The sequence below is a fragment of the Cicer arietinum genome, chromosome 4 (assembly GCF_000331145.2).
Source record: "Cicer arietinum cultivar CDC Frontier isolate Library 1 chromosome 4, Cicar.CDCFrontier_v2.0, whole genome shotgun sequence".
NCBI classification, from domain to species: Eukaryota; Viridiplantae; Streptophyta; class Magnoliopsida; order Fabales; family Fabaceae; genus Cicer; species Cicer arietinum.
Window position 1 is genome coordinate 6,311,886 of NC_021163.2, and position 20,071 is coordinate 6,331,956.

At 24.8% G+C, this 20,071-nt stretch overlaps 1 protein-coding gene across 1 annotated transcript; it reads right to left on the bottom strand.

The window, feature by feature from the left end:
* Positions 1-16,465: 16,465 nt before the first annotated feature.
* On the bottom strand, positions 16,466-16,979 carry LOC101490380 (agamous-like MADS-box protein AGL80). The gene has a single exon (XM_004495975.3). The coding sequence runs from the start codon at positions 16,977-16,979 to the stop codon at positions 16,506-16,508; it is 474 nt and encodes a 157-aa protein (XP_004496032.1). The 3' UTR covers positions 16,466-16,505.
* Positions 16,980-20,071: the final 3,092 nt, after the last annotated feature.

Sequence of the window (20,071 nt, forward strand, 5' to 3'; positions counted from 1 at the left end):
TTCATGTTTCATCTTCTCTAGTTCCAAGTTTGTGTTTCTCTTTGTTGTTGAGGTGGAACATATTGTCTAGTCTAGTGCATATAGTTCAATGTAGATAACAGTGCAAAGTACTCAGCTAAAATGTTTCTTCAGTAAGTTACTATTGTGATAAAAATAGATTTTGATCGATTAATGTATCTAAAATGATATATACAATAAATACATATAAATTGGAAGCTAAGCCTCAATCCTTTCAAGTGATCAACTAAAGATTGCGTCTTAACTTTCGTTTTCAGCTAAACTTGCGTGATTGTGTTTGAGATCATGGCTTGTCTAGTACTTCATGTTTTGCAACCTTATGTTTCTTGTGTGTGCTTTTTTCTATTTTCTCATTGAAGTCGCTTTTTTTTATCCTTTGTTTCTCACTCGGTTTAGTCCAAAATCATAGGAATAGAGATTCACAAAGATTGAATTATTAGTTCATACCGTTCTTGACTTATCATTGACTTGAAAAAAAAATCAAATGACTTAAGAAACCTCATCTTCATCATCCTCAACTAAATTTTAATTTATCATCGATGGCTTCGAACCGTCTATAAACTCGACTATTTGTCGTTCTCAACTAACAACTTACAATATTTTAAAGCATAAATACAATGCAATTGCATTGTGATGTAGTTGCAAATACTAAATTGATGTTGGTTTGGCAACACATGATGCACTACAACTATTTTAAACTAACAATGTTATGATATTTACTCGAGTGTGTGAATTTTACTTTGGGTGGAGAAAACATATTTGTTAGAAGTACAACACTGAGTGTATAAAAATACATGATATACTATTGAAGTCATGAAACTCTCTTACTTAATAAACTAGTACTTTAGGTTGAGTTTTGCCCATGTGTTTAGTTAAGTTCTAATTCGTAATAATTGGGGTTTTTGTGAATAGTTGGATTACAAAAAAGACTACCAATAGGTTAGTTTAAATTGTTCCATCAAATAGTAATAAGTGAATGAAATCGTCACAAAAGAAAACTACAATCAAATTATAGTAGAACTATCAAAATAGATTAGTCTATATGGTTCGATATGAAAAGTTTGATAAAATATAAGATATGAGACTAAAACACTCGCATCCATATAAGGATAACCTGATCGGACTTAAAACAATTCACATATTTGTAAAATATGAAAAGTTTTTAAATACCGTAAGAAATAAGTACGTAAAATATTAAAAACTTTTGAATTACATTTAATAGAATGTTAATAGTATTAAAAAAAAGTTAGAATATATAAAAGTTATATAATTAAAAAAAATATTACAATACTTAAAATATAAATTAATTAAAAAAAATTAAATGATAGACTAACTCGAAAACTCGCAATCCGTTTAGACCTAAGTTCGATTAGTAATTTTTGGTCCGTTTTCAAAGAAGGTTTTTTAGTCGAGCCAAATGAAATTCGTCAGGGCCAACCTTGCCAACCTTTAACAAACTGAGTAGTTCGTTATGATAGTTTTAAATTAAGAGTGAAAGTCGTTGTGGTGCTCACTTTTAAATCATCTAGTACTTAAGATGGATGAGTAATTTAAATAGTTTGAACTAAAAGTTAAAGAATTAGAGGTCCTAGATTCAAACCCGCGTGGAGAAAAAAATAGAAACATAACAATTAATTACTTTTAAAAAAAAATCATCTTGATATTTTACAATATTCTTCTTATGTTAAATTACTTGGTTGGCTAAAGAATTTGAGCAAGTAGGATCCGTGGGCTAAGGCGCTTCAATGATTTCATGTTAACTTTATTTTTAACCCTTTTCCAAGCAAGGTGCTAACTTTTGAAACTTTCTCATAGTTAAACACCAATGGTTTGATTCTTCAAATAATAATGCATACTTTAGTTACTTTTAAAATTTCTCATTATTTGTAAGGCAGCAACAGATTAACAATCACTACTAATTAGATTCCTCAAGAGTTATATGAATGACAGCTCTTGGAATCCTGCCTAAAAAACACATCCATGAAGTGAGTTTGTGGTTTCTTTAAGGCACAATACGTATGTTTTGCATGTTTTCTTGTTAACCTGTTTTTATTGTGTCTCAATACCATATTTTTACATATTTCTTACTTTCAACCCCACCAATATCCTTTCCTTTTACTGGCTTTGTCCTAAAAGTTAATTATATCTATCTCTCTGTTTGACTAAATTACAGAAATTTATTTTTTGCTTAAAAAATTGAAAAATAAATGAAGGTATTATGATCAAAAGAATATAATTCAATTGAAAAATTAATTAATAATAGTCATGTTAAAATACCGAGGTGAAATTAATTAAAACATATTACATTGATATACCGAGGTGAAAAAAAAATTAAAAATAGCCATATTAGACCATTAGATGATTTTTTTAATTCTCTTTGTGATTTCAGAAGAGTGATTTGTAATTTTTCTTTTTGAAAAATAGAGTGATTTTTTTAGATATTATAAAAAAAATAGATACTATACATAGATACGGTGAAGATTTTATTGTTGAGTTTATATAGCCCAAGTGTTTTACTTTTATCACTATATTCTTTTCAAAGAATAGTCATAGTTGTACATCTCATATATAGAGACACTCCTTTAACATCTCAAGAAAATATTTAATATATAAAAATAATTTTATTTAGCATTTAAACTATTATATATTAATAGTTTATACTTTAAAGATTTATTATTATTAGGATTGGTGGAGAAAGACCTTTCTCCTTGTGTCTTCTTTTCTCTCTCAAACCTTGAATAAAGAATGTTAAAAACTTCTTGATTTTATCACAACATCGACATCGAAAGATATTACAGTATTATAATTCCATGGAAACATTATGTCTTGCATTTTATATTGACTAAATATAAATAAAAATTTGAATGGGATATAATAGTGAGACCCTCTGTCCGAGGGTAACGCTACAAAAGTAATTGTTTTACATTTCTATGAAAAGTAAAAAATTTATTTAATCAAAGTTCTTAATAAAAATACTCAAATTTTAATATTTTTAAAAATACATATAAATCTTTTTTAAATATAATATTATTTTAATAATATTAAATCAATTAAAAAATATATATTATATGACATAAATTATATTAATTTAGTAATATCAAATTAAAATTTTAAAAATTAACTTTACACTTCATTGAAAAATTCGCTTTAAACCTCTATATTTATGATGTATTGGACCGCCTCTAGAGCCCCTCTCTCATTGTCACCTTAATCAAATTGCATTAGAATTTTTTCTATAAAAACATAACATAACCAACAATGAGTAAAAAACTATTCATTCATGGTAATTTAGATAACGATTAAATAAATTTTCATTTCTATAAATTTTAGATTTTTATCATTAGTCCTCGGAAAAAAATTGGGGTTTTAATTTTTATAAAATTATCATAAATACGAACAATTTTATTCCGTCCAAAAGAAACATGTAAGTTTTTTTTATAAAAAATATAGTTCACTAAATGAGACTTAAAAAGAACAAAATGGGACCATCAAGTTGCTTTTTGCAAGAAGAAGCTCCTTAAGAAAAGGGGGATTAGTAGCATATAAATTGAGATCTCCCCTGCTTGCAAAATGAAGCACAACACACATCCTTCCTTCAATTACATTCTAGTCACTAAGGCTAATATAATATTCTCACTCTCTACTCAATACTTGTATTTTTCAATCACCAATAGTCCAAATATGGGAGGAAACAACCAAAGGAAATCAAAGTCATCATCATTCAAGTCAGTTTTCAACATTTTCAAATCTAGCAGCAACAAACAAAGAGGGTATGATTATTATGATGATGATTGTGCTAAGCAAAGGAACAAAGTTTGGCCTAGTGATGAAGACAGAGGTAGTTGGGGTGTTGCTGATCCTACCATTGACATGAGAGCTACTGCTTTCATTGCTCAATACAAGAAGCGAATTACTGAATCTGAAATTCACTGGCAAGCTCAACCTGACCAGTAGTAGGAACTACCTAGCTTCTATGTTTCTCCATTTTTAATTTGTTTGTACCTCTCTGTTGTAAATGTAATTAGTTATTGATTATCATTTGTGAACCATGATAATAAATAATGTTAAATATAAATAACTCTTTTCTATTTCCAAGTTTGTGTGTGTCTTTGTGAACCGGGTTCATTTTTGTTTATGTCCTTGTCGCAGTTCTTGAAAAATAGTCGCCCCGTGTTTATCCTTTTGTTTATTACTCGGTTTAGTCTAAAATAATAGGTGAAAAAATCAGAGATCGAATTATCAGTTCGCATCGTTCTTGACTTATTTTTTAGCATAAACACAATCTAGTTGCTTCACATGATGTGTAAACAATTTTAAAGTAGCAATATTGTGATATTTACTTGAGAGCGTTAATTTTACTTCTGCTGAAAATAACATTAACAAATAATAAGTGGAGAGGAAAAAAATTGTTTGCATTACCACATTCGAGTAGATTAAAGGGTACTAGAGAATTTGAGGTGTGTTAAGGCGCTTTCCCTGATTCATGTTATATTTATTTAACCCTTTTTCAAGCAAGGTGCTAGCTTTTGAAGCTTTCCCATAGTAACACCAATGGTTTGCTTCTTCATATAATAATGCATAGTAACCCTTTTTTTTTTTTTAAAACACTATTTTGTAAAATAATTTTCGACCATTGAAACTATTATTGGATTTATTTGTAGATTATGTCACTCTCTTTAAGAGGTTTTGTCGTACCGACTAAAATAGTACAAAACATATGATCAACTACGAAATCTCTATAATAAAATAGCTCATGTAGACTATGTATGTTTTATTACCACATTGTATAAAATCGTTATTGAATTATAATATCTAAATATGCAGTTAAGGTCACTCGAAAATATGGTATATGACCACTCAAAAATTTGAGGGACAATTTTTCTATAAAAAGACAAAAAAAAATTGAGAGAAAACAGAAAAGAGAGAAGAGAGAAAAATATGATATTTTTATGAGTTTTGATACCAATTTGAATTGAGTAGAATCTCTACAACCGATATGAACAAATTGCATAAAAATGGTTTTTGAATAGTTATTTGAAAACGAATCGATCTAAAAAAAAACTGACCTGAAAACACACATTAAAAAACCGATATTAATTAAACTTTTTCTTGTAAACACACACCACTAACTCTATATTTGGACACATAGTATTTAAGTTAACATAAGTTCCAACAATTTCTCATTAATTGTAAGGCAGCAACAAATTAACAATTACTTCTGATTATATTCCTCAAGAGTTATATGAATGACAGCTCTTGGAATCCTGCCAAAAATAGACATCCATGAAGTGGGTTTGTGGTTTCTTTAAGGCACAGTGCGTATTGTTAACCTGTTTTCTTTAAGGCACAGTGCATGTTTTCTTGTTAACCTGTTTTTATTGAGTTTCAACAACCCACCTCTGTCGTTAAATATATCTCTCTGTTTGACTACAATATTATAAGAAGAAAAAAATTGTATTAATTTTCTAAATGTATTCTTTGGTAGAGAGAATTAATTTATCTTTCTACAATCGTATACATTATCTTTTTGTGAATCATAGTATATGTTATTAGTTACAAATAAAATGTAAAATAAAAAAGTATTATAATAAAGAAATAATTCATTCAATAGAAAAATTATAAAAAAAAATCTATAAAAATGGAAAAGAAAATTGTAAGCCTTATATTTAGCAATAAAGCTACTACCGTTTTTTAAGATTTAAAAATGTTGGTAAACTGATGTCTATGACTCGTGCAACACAAGAGTTATACGTTTGGTCTCAAAAATCTAATAATGTTTATTGATTATTTAAAAATGATTTATCGAAGAACAAATTGGTATAAAAATTAATATTTTTTCAAAAAAATCTATAAAATGTTAATGTAAAAAAAAATACTTAGGCCATATGAATTTTTTTTTTGTTGACAAAAGGTGATATGAATTAAAATATGTTTAATTATTTTACTCACTTAAAACATATTTAAATTTAGGATTTATAAAAAATATTTACGATTGAAGTCAAATATTTTAAATAATTTGACAATTAAATAGATTGATATATGTCCTCATCAAAATGCATTAGAATTTAAAAAATACCCAACAATAAATAAATAAATAAATAAATAAAACTATTCATTCATATGGTAATTAGATAATAATAATTTCTTTTTATGTCTTGTAATTTACTCTTATTTTTGTTAGCACAGTCAAAAACAAAGTTTAGAATTATATTATTTTATATTAAATATATATATATATATATATATATATATATATATATATATGTGTGTGTGAAATAATTATCCTTCAAAATTTGGATATTACTGATTTCATACTTGGTCTTATGATATATTTAAATAAAGATTTCAACTTTTTATGATAGATCAAAAGAAAATGTTAAGCTCAAATGCGGTTTTATCCCTCTATTTTAATTGATTCATAATTTAAGTTTTTTTTTTAATTTTATAATTTTAATCCCTTTATTTTAACTGATTTGTAATTTTGATTTTTATATTTTTTGATTTCGTAATTTTAGTCCCCATATTTTAACTAATTCATAATTTTGGTCCCTCTATTTTTTAAAATTAAAACATTTTGTTCTACCTATATACTAATTTATATTAAATTATTCACTACTATGTACTCGATAAATATTATTCGGAGTTGAAAAGTAGTTTTTTTTATACAAAGAAAAGTTGCATGATAGATTACCAATAAATATGATTAGGTATCTATTAATTGTTTTCTGTCAATTATTAATTGAGTCATTTGTTGGTCATACAAAAATACACATGTGCCTATTTATGAATTTCGTTTTTTTTTAATTTCATAGCAAAACTTTTTCATACTATACATACTTAATTAAGTTTACTTATAATATGATAGTCAATTATTCATATCTAATATTTATCTAAATTTTATTAGACAAATATCTATTTAAGGTTATGATTTTATTTATAAAGTCTCTTGCTTTATATATGTTTTGTAATGTTTGAATTGCATTTATTTAACCTTTCTTTATTTGAATTTGAATATAGAGTTATTTTTATATTGAATTTATGTTTAACGACAAACATTAAATATAATATATATATATATATATAAATATAATTCTGTAATAAATAAATATAATAATAATAATAATAATAATAACAATAATAATAATAATAATAATAATAATAATAATAATAATAATAATAATAATAATAATAATAATAATAATAATAAGAATATCAAACAGTTTCAATTTATTATATTTCTAAAATTATTTTTTTAAAATTGAATTACTAATTAAGGATTAAATATATAGATATATATTTTCTCCAAAATATAATTTACTCATTAACACCGCTTAAGTTCAATCACTTAATTTCTGAATAGATTTCTTGAAGTATTATTTAAAATTTACGAAGACAAACCAAAAAAATAAATTTAAGAGAGTATTATATATCATTAGTAAAAAATATATCTGAATGTAACAGTCAATTACACTAATCTTCAATTTGACATTGATTACATTTACTATTTATTTAATGTATTTTTTTCATAATTTGATACGGAGCTTGCTCGTCTTAATTTTCTCTAACGAAACTTTAAAATGATTATTTTTAACCTCTTTAAATTAATTTTTAAATATGGAAAATTTAGTATTTTAAATTATCAAAAAATAAAATAATAGTAAATGTGTTTGAAGAAAACTTTTGGTACGTGTGAATTTCTCTTTAATTCTCTCTAGCAAAACTTAAAATACTTTTTAAATATGAAAAGCTTAGTCTTTCAAATTATCAAATATTAAATAACAAATCCAAATCAATATCAATTTAATTCATATTCGTATTAAAATGTACCAAAGTTAAAGAAAAAATTGAATTATTTAAGATTACTTTTAACGATAAAAAATAACATAAAATACTTTATGTTTGGCTTATGTTAGATAGATAGATATAAATAATGAGAGGAAATTTGACATTGGCGCAGAACTTGAAATTAAAATATTTAGACACACACATAATCTTGGCATAGGTATTTAATAATCCAATAATAAAGAATGCGCACGATGATGTTGCAATGCAATGCAATGCATTAGAAGTATAAAAATAAAAGTGGCAAATAATAACGTGAATGTTGAGAAGAGAAGAAAGTGGAAAAGCATAAGCAATAATATTGTAGAATTCTCTGACACAGCTTTACAAGTACGAAACTAGCGGACCACAGAAAAAGTGCGTTAACAAAGTTGTTACAACCCTTGTCATTTATCTTGGTCTTAGTCTTACCACTCCTTTATAGATTCTTATATTTTCACTTATATAAATATCACATAAATTTGCATACTCATTTCAAAACCAACATTAACTACTACTAATTCATCAATCATGGGTGCTACTGGTAATAGGCAAAAAAAATCTTCTAGTGGTTTCTTCTCATTTTTCAAAATCTTCACATCTAAGAATAAATCTAGAACAGGGTACTATGATGGTACTTACACTGATTCAGGACGCAAGATATGGCCTAGTGATGATGACAAAGGAAATTGGGGTGTTGCTGAGCCTAATATTAACAGGAGAGCTGAAGATTTCATCCGCAAATACAAGAATCGCGTTTCAGAATCAGAACGCTACCAATTTGATCCAGCTGCCTAGAATGCATAATGCTATCTATCAACTTACCAATATTATGTATATATTTCTTTTTTTTATTTATTTCTCTACAATATTTCCATTTATTATCATTACATTAAAATAAATTGCTTCTACTATAAGTTCAAGTTCAACTTATTGTGATCATCAGCAAGTATGTTGCATGGTCCAATTATATAAAGTTGCACTTTGTTCTTCAATATGTAATATAATAAATATATATATATGCTTCTAGTATATTGCAAATGGCCTTAAGTATTTTTGTTTTGTTGAAATTAAGTATTGTTTTTATGGTTAGCATTACATGAATGTATGTTTGTAATATATATGTACGTATGTAATATATATGATTATATATAAGTATTTTAAAATATTTAACTATAAGTAAATAATTGGAGAAAGTTACTTCCAAACCGAGTGTATATATAATATAACTTGTTCCAATTCCCTCATCTCCTGGGGTTTGTGATCTCCACAAGCTTAATTAAAGTACATAAGCTTTTTTTGTCTTAATCATACGGTTCCTAGCTAGAGAAAATGAACTTTGGTAAAATATATTGGTCAAACATTATTACAATTAGCGATCAAATTTAGATATTTTTTATTGAATCAATCTTATATTTTAATTGTTGTTCATTAAACACTTGAATTTAAACAACTAGTTATATATGATTTGAACATTTGAGAAGCGTTAAGTTAAGTTAATATTGATTTTCTTAGCCAAATACCATGGTATTTACCGCAAATTATCTGAATTAAGATTCATCAATAATTCTCTATTCCAATTTGCAAGTAATATCTGACTTGTATATGTGATTTAAAAAACATAATAAGCACTTAGATCCTTGTATAAAAAACTACTGATTTTTGAAGAATCCAAAGGAGTGAAGGTGAGGGAAAGGAAATGGAGTAGATTTTAGACTCAAGTTTGAAATAATATTTTTTTCGTAAGTTTTCAAGTTAATACAAAAAGCAAGAAGTCGTGCAAAAATATTTATTGTTTTTACTATTTAAAATTTATGTTTATTTTACTTTTATTAATAAGGATGTAAAAGATTTTTGAAGTGATTAGTTTCTATAATATTTGTAAACAATAAATGTCAAAAATAAGTTTTTATTATTTTAAAAAATACATTTTTATTAATTAATATTTAATCTTCTCTCTATAACAATAGTTATTTTTAAAATTCATTTAATAAAATAAAATAGACACAAATTTTAAAAAATATAAATAGAAAACGGTTTCTCAAAATAAATAGCCCTTAAATTTTTATTATTATAGTCAAAATAATGTTTGTAGACAAAATCAAATTTATTTTATTGTAATCAAATATATATTTCTATTATAAACGTGCTTCAATTCTAAAGCCACGGATTGTAGCTTCAAAGAAACCACAACACAAATATATTGGAATTCGAGGATTTGAACAACCAATTTAATTTTAATCATACATTTATGGTATGGTATGATTGTGAGTTGAAATTTAGAGGATTTTAAATAAGAAAGTTTTGAAAGATTAGATCTATATTTTAATATATATTTTCAAAAAAATTGAAAGAATAATATAATAAAAGAGTATATAAAATTCTTTTTTTGAAATATAAAATATATATCAAAATATAAAATTAACTCTTCGAAGTTCTCTCCTCTAAATTTTTTTAAAAATTAATTCATAAGCAATTTTTAACTTTAAAGACACATAATATATCAAGTGAGAGTGTTTTTTTATAGGAGAGTAAAAGAAACAAGTATTTTTGTCATAAATGATTAAAATTGAAATTAAGTTGTTTGTGGACTTCTTTTCTTACAAGAAAGTTTGTTTAAGAACTTGAAGAAGTTACATGTATTTTACTCTTCTATAAGTTATCTCTTCCCTCCACACTTTTGAATCAAATAAGAAATTATTATTGTTACCAAAAAAATAAAAAATAAAAAATTTCTTCCCCCTCCTTCTGTTGTTCTCCAACCAAACATTCAGTAAGTGTTTGCCAGCTTGTAGAATCTCACATGTTTCCACATATAGAGGATTGTGTTTGTTTCCTCTAAGTGCATGTTTCTTTCTCACATCCATTTTCAGGTTTGAATTTTATAAAGTCCCTTTTATTTTTTCTTCTTTTAACCATATTTATTCCTTCCTTATATTATCTAACTGTTTCATTTTCCTTCTTTGGTAATTCAAGCTTGTAAATGTAAATAGAGGGAAGAAAAATAGAACTCCACAAACCCAAAGTTTTCAAAATTGGAGATAGTGTTGGATACCAAAACATGATGTCTAGTGAAAAATTGTCAGTAATAGAATATTAGAAAGGACATGAATGTACAGGTGCCATCTTATAAGCACATAATTTTATGTGCCCAAATATTTACTATTTAATCAAGAAAATGAAATATATAAATATTAATTTGAACTTTGTTAATTAATATAGATTAAAAAAAAATGCAAAACAGATTATTACAGCATTAAGTTTGGAATCAATTTTAGTTTGTATTACATGTGGCCTTATTGTACAATTTGTATTAATATTAAAGTATTATAATGGATGTATATATAGTTGTGACTTGTGACAGAAGGAATAGTAATTGACTGAATGATATTCATTCATTCATCCAATTATAGTGAATGATGGATCATGGAACATTAAATCAAAAAGATTATTAGTATATATAGTCTTTTGAAAAAGAACATTATTGAATGAGTGAGAATTAAAATAGAGTAGGCTTAGCATAAACATTCTAACATTATACCTTTAAATCAGTGGTGTTTAAGCTATCTCCATGCCTATTCTTCAATCACCTCATTAATCATCTTCACTGCATGACATGTTCTATGTACCCTCCAAAGTGAACAAAGACAAGTTAAAGTAAACATCATAGAATTTCAAAACAAAAGGAATCCAAGTACTATAACCAGAAATTTTTGAAGATTTGTCTTGTATAAGTCTTTGTTTTTATTTTTTTTTTGGATTCAGATACCAAAAAGTTAAATCAGAGTGAGCACTGACTACTCTTTGTGATCATACAGATTTTTCAGGATGGAATTGTAACCATCTATATTTGTGAAGGTTCTACTTTTTCTAAAGGAATCACAAAGGGTTCCTTTTGATGGTTTCATAACCGATTGTTTTTCAGTTTTCATTCTTTAGACTCTCAAATCAACTTTTTTATGTCGCTGATTATTCCAAGCACTCTTACTATTGCTTTTTTTTGTCCTTTCTTAGATCTTCATATAGAGAATTTTATTTAATATAATTATCAAGATTATTAAATAAAATTAATTTAGATATTTTGCTTAACTTTCTTCTTTTATAAAAAATACAAAAAATTTAGATGAATTGAATACCGACCCTCGTTAGGGTCAAGATAAACCTCAAAATTCAATAAATACTGACAAATATATTTATAGATCATATCCTAAAAAAAATATTCGTATAAAAATTTTAAACAACTTTCCTCGGAAAGTCTATTCTTATTTCATAGGAAAAAAAATACAAATACATTTACTGCATTTAACAAAATACATAATTGTTCCTGTAAAATATATTCTAGTCATGGATTTGTTTGAATCTTTAGCCAATTGACATCTATCAATATTGATTTGATTGTTTTCAACCTAATGTTTGAATACATTGAAGAGACACTAATTCAATATATTTTTAATTTTAAGAATATTTTTATAATTCAAAATAATTTCTCTAGTATTTTTTTTTAGTTTTTCTTACTAAAAAGATTTTGTCATTCGAGTTAGAAGATTATCCTTCTCAAAAGAGTGAAAAATTCGTCCATCTTTTAATTTATTTGGTTCCCTCAAAAACTGTGTTCTGACTTTGAGTCTAACTCTGAAAGAAAGTGTTAACAGAATCAGGTTTCCAATAAATAGGCAATGGCATGAGCCTCTTTTACCAAACCTATCCTATAAGTGCTTAAAGTAAAGGAAAATGAAAAATGGTCTTTGATTCAAGAATCAGTGGCAGTAATAGTTCATATATGTTGTGAAAAGAAACCAACAGTTTCATAATCTTGATTCAATCAATTATAAAATATTTTCCCACTATGAAAAAGATAAGCACCTTTCACAGTAGTATTGTATATGAGAATCTTGTTGAATTGTGATCTTAAGCAGAGTGAGTACTTTTGCCTTTATTTCAAGCCTCCACAAAAGACTTTTGATATTTCAAAGCATCTGCTAATCTACTCACATTTTCATATTTTAGCCAAAAATATTGTTCTAAAATTTGAAAAAGTAATTTTTTATATAAAATTCTCAAGATACTTTGTTTAATTTTTTTTTACTGAAAGTGTTTTTTATTTGCTGCAACCGTATTATTCTGTGAATAATATAATTCAATGTCGCTTAAACCAATAAGAAAGAAACAATAAACAAACTTACAACATTCAGCTTAGTAACCTAAAAAGAAAAAATGTCTATAAATATGATAAAATTGAAGTGTAAAAAATACTTATGTTGTTAGAATTGTTACGTTGATGAGGTTAAAATTATTGTTTGAATTTGCACAAAATCAAATCAGAAGAAAAAACAAAAAAATGAACTAAATATATGAAAATTGCTTATTTCGACAAAAATTAAGGACAAAAAATTGGTCATAAATCACCGCTGTTTAATGAAGAAAATAAGAAACCGACACTGCAGAAAAGTTGTAATGGAGCTGATTCAAATATTAATAATTAATATTATTAGTATTTTATTGATGTTAATATTTTTTATACCTTGTTTAAAAATTGATTTAAAATATATTGTGACAAAAATGTTTAGTTGTGAAAAATTGATGATTTGATATTCAATTGTGTGAAATGGAATTCTCCCATCAAAAAATAAGTTTTTAATAAAATAAGGGGAGAGATTTTAGTAGTGTAAATGTGCTTTGATAAAAATAACCAATGTAACTTATTTGTGAAAAAAGAAAAAGAAAGTGATGGAAAATTATTTTGGGAGGAATTAATTAAGATGGAATATCAGTGAAGTTTAATTTTTAGGCATTACGATTGCGGATTGTGATGCTGAAGCATTGTTAATAAAGAAGGCAATGTTTGGAGTTTTAGAAATTAATTACCTTCAAAGATTTTTGGGAGGACACGAGGATGGATTTCATTAAATTCTACTCTAACGAGAGGTTAGTTAAAGGATCGAAATATTAATTGCCACTTGTGGACGAAGCGACATAACTGGTTGATTTCAATGTTTAGTTCGTCAGTATTTTTATGTTCAAACAAGATAAAAAAACTTAAAATAAAATATTTTTGTACTAATACTATAAAAATGAAATCATATAGTGTATACTTTTTTGGTGGTTATTGTATTTAGGTAGCTTTCACATTTTTTATTATCATTGAAAATATAAGATTATCAATGTTTGTAACTATGTCAAGTTTGAACACTTTAAAACTAAAAATAGCTTTATTATATGCTTTTTATATAGTCCAAATGCAAGTTAACTAATTAAATACAATGTATCATTTTTCACATAATTAAACATTTATGACTCCAGTTTTAATTTTTATAAGTTAAAATAGTAAAATATAAAAAGGAAAGCAGATTGAACTGATCCAATGGTCTATACAAGGCAAGTAGACGAATCAATATTCATAAATGATAATTCAATAAAAAATGGACTCAACTGAGTGGATCATGTGATGGGATCTTTCGAACCAGAATTGGTTGGACCATTTGAGAGCTAGACTCTAAATAATAAAATTGTAACTTGCTACCATCTTTATAAATTGTGATAAGTATCAACTCGCAAATATAACTACTTACCGATGTAATCTGTTATCTTTTCCTTACACATCTTTTGCTTGAGATAGTTATAAATTATAATAATTCATTTGACCTTTTAAAGAAAAGGAAAATGTTTATTGTTGCAATAAAAAAAACAATAACAAAAGAAAATAAGTTACATGGGTCAATTTTTAATCTGTTATTTTAGTGTATGATTAATTTTTTAACTTATTTATTCATGAAAAAGTTTATCGTATTATATAACAGTATAATTTAAAAGAACCTGAAACGGAACAAAACTATGATTATCTAACAACAAAAATTTGTATTTCTTATGAGTGTTTGTTTTTTTGAGTTTTGGTATAATCTCACAATAATTTTATATTTTATTTAAATTTTAATATTTTAGAGTGTGAAAGGAAAAAAAATTATTTTACTTGTAATACTGTATATCAGAGTTACCGTGAATCGAATCTAGTAATCTATTTATCAAATGACAAATGCTATAATAAAAAATGTTGTATTGGTACTATAAATTTTTTAATTAATTATTATTTGTATTACTATAATACCTATTAAAATTAATTATATTAAGAGTTTTATTACATAGAGGTTCCTTTACCAAAACAAGTCTATGATGAATGAATAGTTTTTGTTATAAAAATAAATAAATAAATAAATAAATAAGTAAATAAATAAATAGAAGAAAAAAAAAGAAAAAAAAAAAGCATTACTATTATCCTAGCCTAGAGAATTAAGGAAACGTAAAAGAACTTGGGTATGTGATATGTGATGGACATCCCGAATTCCCCGATCCCTCGTAATCAGAAGTTAATAACATGCCAAATAACAAGTATCAGATATATGGATAACGGATAACGGGACTTAACTAACATTAGCCAAGTTGAATTGCAACGACTCTTAACTACATTGTCAACAAGTAATGATTCAATATTAAGATTCATTCTCGTTCTTTTTAATAAATAGAACCATGACTCTGATATTGTTTATTGGAAGAGTTTAATAGTGTAGAAGAAACAGCAATGTATCGAATATTTTATGATCATAAAATATTTTGTCACTGCATTTCAATTTAAAATTTTAATACATTAAATATATAAAGTATATTATTAATTTTTATATATTCAACACTTAATACATTTATATTTGATATAATACTTAACCACTCGTACTCTTATATATGGAACATTTTAAAAGAAATTAATTAGAGTGAAAGCAATGTATTAGTCTAAAGCAAAGAAGATGGTATGATTATCCAACGTCTAAAATGTTCTAATTTGCAGTAACTGAAACTCCTATATATATTGTCTTGTCTAGAAGACTTCACCTAGTTGGATAATTCTCAGTTTCTATTAGAAAAAAAAAAAAAAAAACTGAAATAATTAAGTATTTAAGTTTAGACTTTTTCATATTGAATATTAGCAATGTCTTAATTAGTTGTGAAGATCACTGTTAAAATGGGCTAGTCAGCATAAGTCAGCATATTTGAAAGGAAGTAAATAAAATATTTAAAAACAACAACAAATAAGATATATAAAATGTTAATGACTTTTATATTATATTTAAATATGTTACTTGATAGTATTTAAAAAAATTAAAATATATAAAAATTTAATTAAGTTAAAAAATAAAAATAAAAGTATTTAATATTATAAAATTTAAAAAATATCTAAACGAACGACTAGCTCGGATGTCCACTGCCCATTTAAAACCGGACTCGAATAGTATTTTTAAATTTATTTTTAAATAAATAATTTTATTCTGACTTGATATCTTAGGTAACCCGTTTTGAAAACATCAGTCTTAGGGTAATGTGATTACATATTGAATAGATTTGTGTTAGTTAAATGGAAACTAGTATGCACAATTATAATGAAATGTTGCAAATAATTGTCGTTTAATCTTAGGATTTAAACTGTACCTTTAACTTCATTCCAATTCTCTCGTAAAATTATAATTAGTATTGTGTTTATGTTTAAATCATGATTCTAATGTTGCCCTAAATTATTTTTGGTTAAATAATGAAGAAGAGAAAGTTAAAATAAAATACGTTAATATCGACGAGTATTATTGATATGCACGAAATATTCATGATAAGATGAATGAGAATTACAATCAAGCGAGTGTAGTAGCGATTTGGTTATCAATCTCCTTGAGATTCTTGTGAATTAGCTTATCAAAATCTTTCAATTCAGCAACAGTTAAATGATCAGGCAAGTTTTTGGTTTGCATATAACCAAACATAAGAATGGTGAGATCCTTTTCATGATTCTCAAGTCTCTGCTTTTTGAGTTGGTCTCTGGCTTTAACAATTCTCTGCAAAAGAAAACTCTCTTGATTGACATTCTTAGTTTCATCAATGACAGAAGACTTCTGATACCTCTCAATCACATGTTTAGCTCCCTCTGGATCTGGCCACACCTCTGTTTGAGAATCAAAAGGATTCGAAATTATAGCACATGCTGGAATACCACATAGAATTGTGAGTTCGCTAACCTTCTTAATTATACCCTTCTTTCTTTTCTTGTAGGTTGCCTTCCTTGCCGAATCATCTGAAATAAAGGCAAGTTTCACCTTCTTCCTAGTCATAATATGTGCAATTCTATATATCAATTCATCCCTCGATCACTTATTCTTTTATAAACACTCACCAACTCCTTTTTTCGATACTAGCCGCATCGTCGTATCTAGGAATATATATATAATTCCCTTTTATTTTTATTTTCTAACTTTGTAATTTAAATCATATTTGGTAATATACATATTTATGTAACTATTTTAAGAAATTGTATTATAACATAATACCAAAATGAAATATAATTTAATGTCTATATAGTAATATGAAATTTCTATGTTGGTGTTATAAAACCGCATTGTCATATTGTATCAGATCATATCATTTTATTTACTGTACAATTTATCTATAGTATCTATTTTTTACTGGATCATTTATTTCTAATATACTAATCATATCACTACATATAACAGTATTTTTTTAAAGGGACTATATATGTGTTGAATAAAATTTTACTTTTTTTTTTATTTCAAATTGTTATTACATATTTTGTATGAGTATTTAATATTTACCTTCATACTCCTTCCATAATAAATTATAGAATAAAAATACATGCTCTTAGACTAAATTGGATACAAATACATGTATTTTCTTTTACTATTTTATCACAGAGAAAACATAGATAAAGCATTAAATTAAATTTAGGCTTAACTCAACTTTAAAAACTAGATTGAAAGAACATTTTTTTTCCGAAAAAATTTCGAAACAACTTGAGAATTGTCGAAACTTGTTTTGCTCATATTTCTACTCGACCTAGAATCAAAATCAAGACAATAAGAAAAAATTATTGCTGGTGAATATTTTCATATATGGAATAGCGAAATCTTGATCAACAATCAATTTAGGAATGTGTGACAAATTTTTTCTGACATTTAATCTCTTTTTCGTATTAATATAAAATTTAATTAAAAAATAGAATTAATTTACAAACATCAATAATATGTAAAGTTTTTACCGCATACATACAATAACATTACATTAAAATATTATTTTATTGAATTACTTCTTAAAATATTTTATACAACAATATTCATTGTCGTATATTTTATTTAATTTTATGACCGACCATATATGGTTCTATATTAAAGTTTCATTTATTATGAAAATAACACTTTTTTATTTAAAGTGTGTATTTTTCTTATATTTTTTTATTTATAATTATAATCCATGTTTAAGCTGTACTTTTCATGATATATTAATTATAAAATACTATTCTGTTTACTTGTATATATTATACATATTCAATGTAAAAAGCATATAAAAGACCCAAAATAAATTTAGATAAAAGGTTAACAAGAGCATAAATAACATTAAAATTCTATCGGCTATATATATATTTTGACTGAATTTTATAGAGGTTATTATAATTATTTCTTTTTTTAATATAATTTCACACGGATTAATATATATATATATATATATATATATATATATAATTTATTTTAGGCAGACAATTTAATGTTTTAAAATTTATTTATTTAATAGAGGATAGTCAAAAAAAGTTAAAAAATAAAGAAGAAGAGAGAAGTCATTCATAATTGTACCTATTTGAAGAATGGGTCAAACAACAAATATATAAAAGATACAAAAATGTTGTATCTTGTACGTATTATATATTATTCAATTCATTTTTTGTTACTTTTATTTTATATGATAGTATAAATAAGTTTTAATTTTATTTTTTTAAAAAGATTTTATACATGTTTTGCATCCCGCATAATTATGCATTTTTCTCACGAAATGGTACATTCTATTTCAATATATAATTATGTATTTATCTATGAGGTGTTAATTCTATAATAAAAATTTAACCAACCTGTATAATATGGTCATTACTCATTAATATTCTTTAATTAGTAACATTTACCCTTTCTCCCTATTCTCTTTATAAAAAAATAAAATTTTATATACTAAAACTATCGATCTAAATAAACAAGTTAGAGAATAAATTAATTAAAAAAAAAATTATAAGATCAATTTGCACTCTCAACAAAATACTAACAAAAAAAAGAAAAACTTATAAGTTAAAACTATCGACCTAAATAAAAAAGTTATCTTAAATTATGTTTGTAAATCCAAGTCAAATAGTTTTATATTATTTCTTTTATCATTTTCTGAACTGATGATTTTTTTTCAAATATTTGTCCTCTTTAAAATTTATTTTATATATTTGTCAAATTATTTTTTATCAAATAAACTAATAGTAGTATTACCTTCACCCATATAAGTAATATAAGTGAGATCCTCTTTTAAAATTTTATTGTCTCTTTTTATTATAAGAAAATTTTCAAATTTCAAAATGCATTAATTTTTTAACTAAAATACTCTTAATTGAATGAAGAAAAATAAAAGACCGACTATTTCTATTTTATAATAATTTAATGATAATAATTTAAATAAAAAAAGTACATTATTTTTAAGTTTAATAAAAATCAATGTTATATATTATTTCTTAATTTTTGTGTATTGGTCAAAAGTTCTTACATACAGATATAGATATATTATATTCTAAATTGATATTTTGGATGAGTACCGTTTTCATTTGTTATATTTTTAAATAGAAACTAATAATTCTTATATATATTTTCAAAAGATAAATGTTTTCCCTTGTAGTATATGTTATCAGAAATTTTGATTACTACGACATTAAATTGATAAAAATACACTGGAGCCACATTCTTATTCACAATATTTGTGGGCAAAAGCTTCGTATTGTTAAAAGTTTTCATCTACTTTAATTCACATCTCATTTGAGGTTAAAAAAAAAAAGCTAGCATCTCATTTGGCTTATTCTTATATAAATCAATTAGAAACTGTTATGAGTTTAGTTTTTTTATATTGTTTGATAAAAGTTTTACGGGATCAATAAATTATATTATAAAAAGAAATCCTTATTTCTATTTATATTTCCATTTTTTTTATTTTGCTAATCTACTTCACTTTAAAAAATTATATTTCCATCTGTATTATATATTACCATTTTGTTTCCATCTATATTTCCATTTTATTCCTATAATTATTTTCAATTTACATTATTGTAATTTTTATTATCGACTTTTCCTTTTCTATATTTCTTTAGTTAAAATTATTTTCTATTTGTGATATT

What these genes read in the sequence shown, in the direction of transcription:
- LOC101490380 (XM_004495975.3), bottom strand. Translation starts at nt 16,979, where the DNA reads ATGACTAGGAAGAAGGTGAAACTTGCCTTTATTTCAGATGATTCGGCA.